This window comes from Procambarus clarkii, chromosome 21, assembly GCF_040958095.1.
Source record: "Procambarus clarkii isolate CNS0578487 chromosome 21, FALCON_Pclarkii_2.0, whole genome shotgun sequence".
In the NCBI taxonomy this organism is placed as follows: Eukaryota; Metazoa; Arthropoda; class Malacostraca; order Decapoda; family Cambaridae; genus Procambarus; species Procambarus clarkii.
This window is the reverse complement of record NC_091170.1, coordinates 18,079,516-18,083,008: the sequence shown is the minus strand read 5'-3', so window position 1 is coordinate 18,083,008 and position 3,493 is coordinate 18,079,516. Positions and strand designations below refer to the sequence as shown.

At 38.9% G+C, this 3,493-nt stretch overlaps 1 protein-coding gene across 1 annotated transcript; it reads right to left on the bottom strand.

Annotated features, from left to right (window-relative positions):
* Positions 1-512: 512 nt before the first annotated feature.
* On the bottom strand, positions 513-935 carry LOC123760779 (uncharacterized). The gene has a single exon (XM_045746564.1). It carries the CDS (start codon positions 933-935, stop codon positions 513-515), a length of 423 nt encoding a protein of 140 aa, XP_045602520.1.
* Positions 936-3,493: the final 2,558 nt, after the last annotated feature.

The window sequence follows — 3,493 nt, the reverse complement described above, 5'->3', positions numbered from 1 at the left end:
AGTGTGCTGGGCTCTAGTACCTCTCATCACCAGCTAGTGAGCTAGTGTACTGGGCTCAAGTCCCTCTCATGCCCCCACCTGAGTGTTGGGTTCAAGTATTTCTCATAACCTCACTTCATGCGATGGTCTTAAGTCCCTCTCGCTGCCACTTGCTGGGTTCATATCCACCTCATCCCCGAGTACTGGGCTGAAGTCCATCTAATCATTCTACTTTATGAAACAAGTGTGTGTCTTCCCATAAACTGTGAGTGGTTTGTGATCAACACTGAACTCCCCAAGCCATAAGCCGTTGGAGTCTAGGCAACACTATTCCAACATCAGTGGTGAGCAACACTACAAGCTCTGGCCCTACAAGAGGACTAAAGTCTTAGTACTATAAGACAGAGCTCTTTACCTGCACCCTAACAAAGTAAGGGCAGGTTGGTGGTGTGTAATTAGAGATTGGATTCAATGTTTTTTGTGCACCACCAATCTTTCCTTACTTTGTTAGGATGCAGATACGAGGCTCTGTCTTATAGCACTAAGACTTCAGGCCTCTTGTAGGACTCATTGTCACACCACATAAACTCATCTGTGATATTTACATTTAACATAGTTTGTTTGATATGCATTGCTAAACTTGTACTAGTAAGCAATGCTGTTAGCTCCATCTGTGGTATAGTTATTTTATTTATTGGAGCTACTTTTGCTTTTGGTGTTATTAAATGGGATTGTTGTTGAGTAACAAAATAAGCACAAGTTCCATAGGCTCTAGCTGAAGCATCTGTAAAGACCTGCAATGTCACTGCAACTCCTTCTTTGACTACTTGTCTCAGAAAGGTTATCTGCTTGACTAAGGCTTGTTCATCAGCTACGTCCTTCCATGCTGTTTGTATTTCAAGAGGTAACTGACTATCCCATCCTTCTTTAGTCTTCCATGCTTCTTGTGTCAGCATACGTCCTTTGATAGTTACTTGACTTCATAGTCCTAAAGGATAAAAAAAAATTTTAATTTGTGACAATAAGTTCCTCTTTGTGACTGTGCAAGAGTTCACTGGTTCTGACTTAACTGTTATAATATGAGAGGAGATATCCCATTCAACACCCAATACCTTTAGCTTCTGAGGTAACAGATAATCATGGTAATCCCTATGAATTTGTTTGTTTAATGCTTCATTGTTGGAGGCCCATAACTGTAATGGCATATTAGCTCCTTAAAGTACAAGATTAATCGCTCTGTAAACTTCTACAAGTTTGGTTTCACTGTTAGTTGTCCCTTGGAAGTTATCTACATATAGATTTTGGCTGATTTCAGCTTTGTAGGGACTATCTGAGTTCTTTAAATGTGTGTCCAATGTTGCTTGTAGCAAAAATGGACTTGATGTTGTTCCAAAGAGTACACTTGAAAAACGATAAGTCACTATTTGACTTTAATCGTCTTCTGAATTTGAACCAACAAAAATTTTGTGATGTTACGGTCTTCTTCCTTTAATCCTACTCTTAAGAAAGCTTTACTGATGTCTGCTGTATAGGTAAATTTATTCACCCTAAATTTCAGCAGTACATCATGTAATTTCTGAGTTAAGCGTGAACCTGTTTGTAAACAATCATTCAAACTTGCTGCCTGCGACTATGGTTTGGCACTACAGTTAAAAACAATCCGTAAAGGAGTAGTTAATGATTGATTGGCAACGGCATGGTGAGGTAGATAATGACCTACTTTCAAGTTGTCATTAGGTGCTACCTCTATGACACTATCAGCTAGTTGCTGGGTAATAATCTCATGGTACAACCTTAGGTGTTTTGGCCTTTTTTTAAGTTTGGTAATTTGTTCCTTATATTGATGTAAAGCCTTTTTGTAATTTGTGGGTAAGATTTTGTGATTGATTTTCCATGGTAATCTGATCCAATATTGTCCATGATGGTATCATACAATGTCCAAGTACTGTTTGTATGCACAAGTATCTTCTGGGATTGGTTGCCCAGGAAGAATTCCGATAGTATCTTGGTCCACAGTTTATGGACTGACTCCAGTCCATCATCAATCATGTGATTGATGTTTAGGAGTGATTGTTTTTGGCCTAGTCATGCTACTATAACAGTTTCGGAATGATCCTATTTAACAGGAGTTTTGGTCACCACGCGTAGCTCGGGCCAGACAATAACTTTCCTCCTGCAGATGCTAATAAGTACATTCCAAATGTTTTATGTTTCCCCCAAGATAAATTTATGGTAGTAATCAGCACTCATAAGAATGTCAATATTTGTTATGTAGTCAGAGTTTATCTGGGGATCTGCTAAATTATTCCCTTTTTGCTTAAGAAATCTTGCTGTGGCAGCAAGGCCAATAACTTCTAGGTCTGTTGGAACTGATAACACAACAATTGCATACACTGGCCTTATATAGTACCCTAGACGAACCAGGAGTTTAATCACTTTGTATTCTTGGTGACCTGTGTTGGTCAAAAATCCAGAAATGTTTAGGGTGACTGTACAGTTTCTGGGTGCAGATCATGTGCAAGTTTCTTTGTGATAAAAGTTCTCTTGGAGCCTTGATCAAACAACCCTCGGGCATGGATATGGGGTCCTTTATTATATGTTGTTAGTTTTGCAGTAGGCAAAGCAGCTGCTGCTGCAGATTTTGCCATCAACGTGTTTATATCATTCTGTACCCTGCAGAATTGTGATGTTGCTGAGGATATTTCCTCTGGTTTGTGGTTTACAGATTGCAAAAAGATTGTTTGCATTGCTACTAGCATCACCACAAAGAACAGTATGGTGCCGTCCCTTACCACAATTTTGACAAACTCTGAGCTCAGTTGCACAAGTTGTAGGATTATGCTTTCTTAAACAGTGTGTTTACCAATTCAATTGTTTCAACTGATTAATTTTGTTTGGACGGTCAGTATATGTAGAGTACTGATACATTGCAGGATTTTCTTCACACAATAAACATTTTAACCAGTTTGTTGCACCCTTCACCTTTGTCGTCTTAGGTGCTATTGTCTCTACTGGCTTTGACGGATTCCCAGCATAAGTGCCTATGCTACTTTGCTTCCATTTAGTTGTTACTGCTTTGGCAGTGTGCCAGGTGTGCCATTATTTTGTACATTTTTTTGTTTTGTCCGAGGAGACTTGAGTGTTCTTTCTACGAGCTCTAAATATACTGTGGGTCCCCAAATGGGTGACAACTGTCTTAAAGCTACCAAATATCTCTTGAAGAGATAATGTCCTTTTTGTAGTGTGAGCATATTATAGCCAATATATCTTCAGGTAATTTACACTGAATATCGAGTTTTAAACTCCATTCAGAATGACTTACATTAACTCTAGTGTCAAGTGCATTAACTAAAGATTCTCCATCCAGCCTGAAACTTTGTAGAGAATCAGGTTTGTTACTGGGTGGAGGTAGATCAATTAACATATTGTACAGGTTTGCGATTGCCAGTTATATGTTACAATAGTTATCTTTCAATAACTGGACCGTGACATCATAATTGGCATCTGTTAAGGT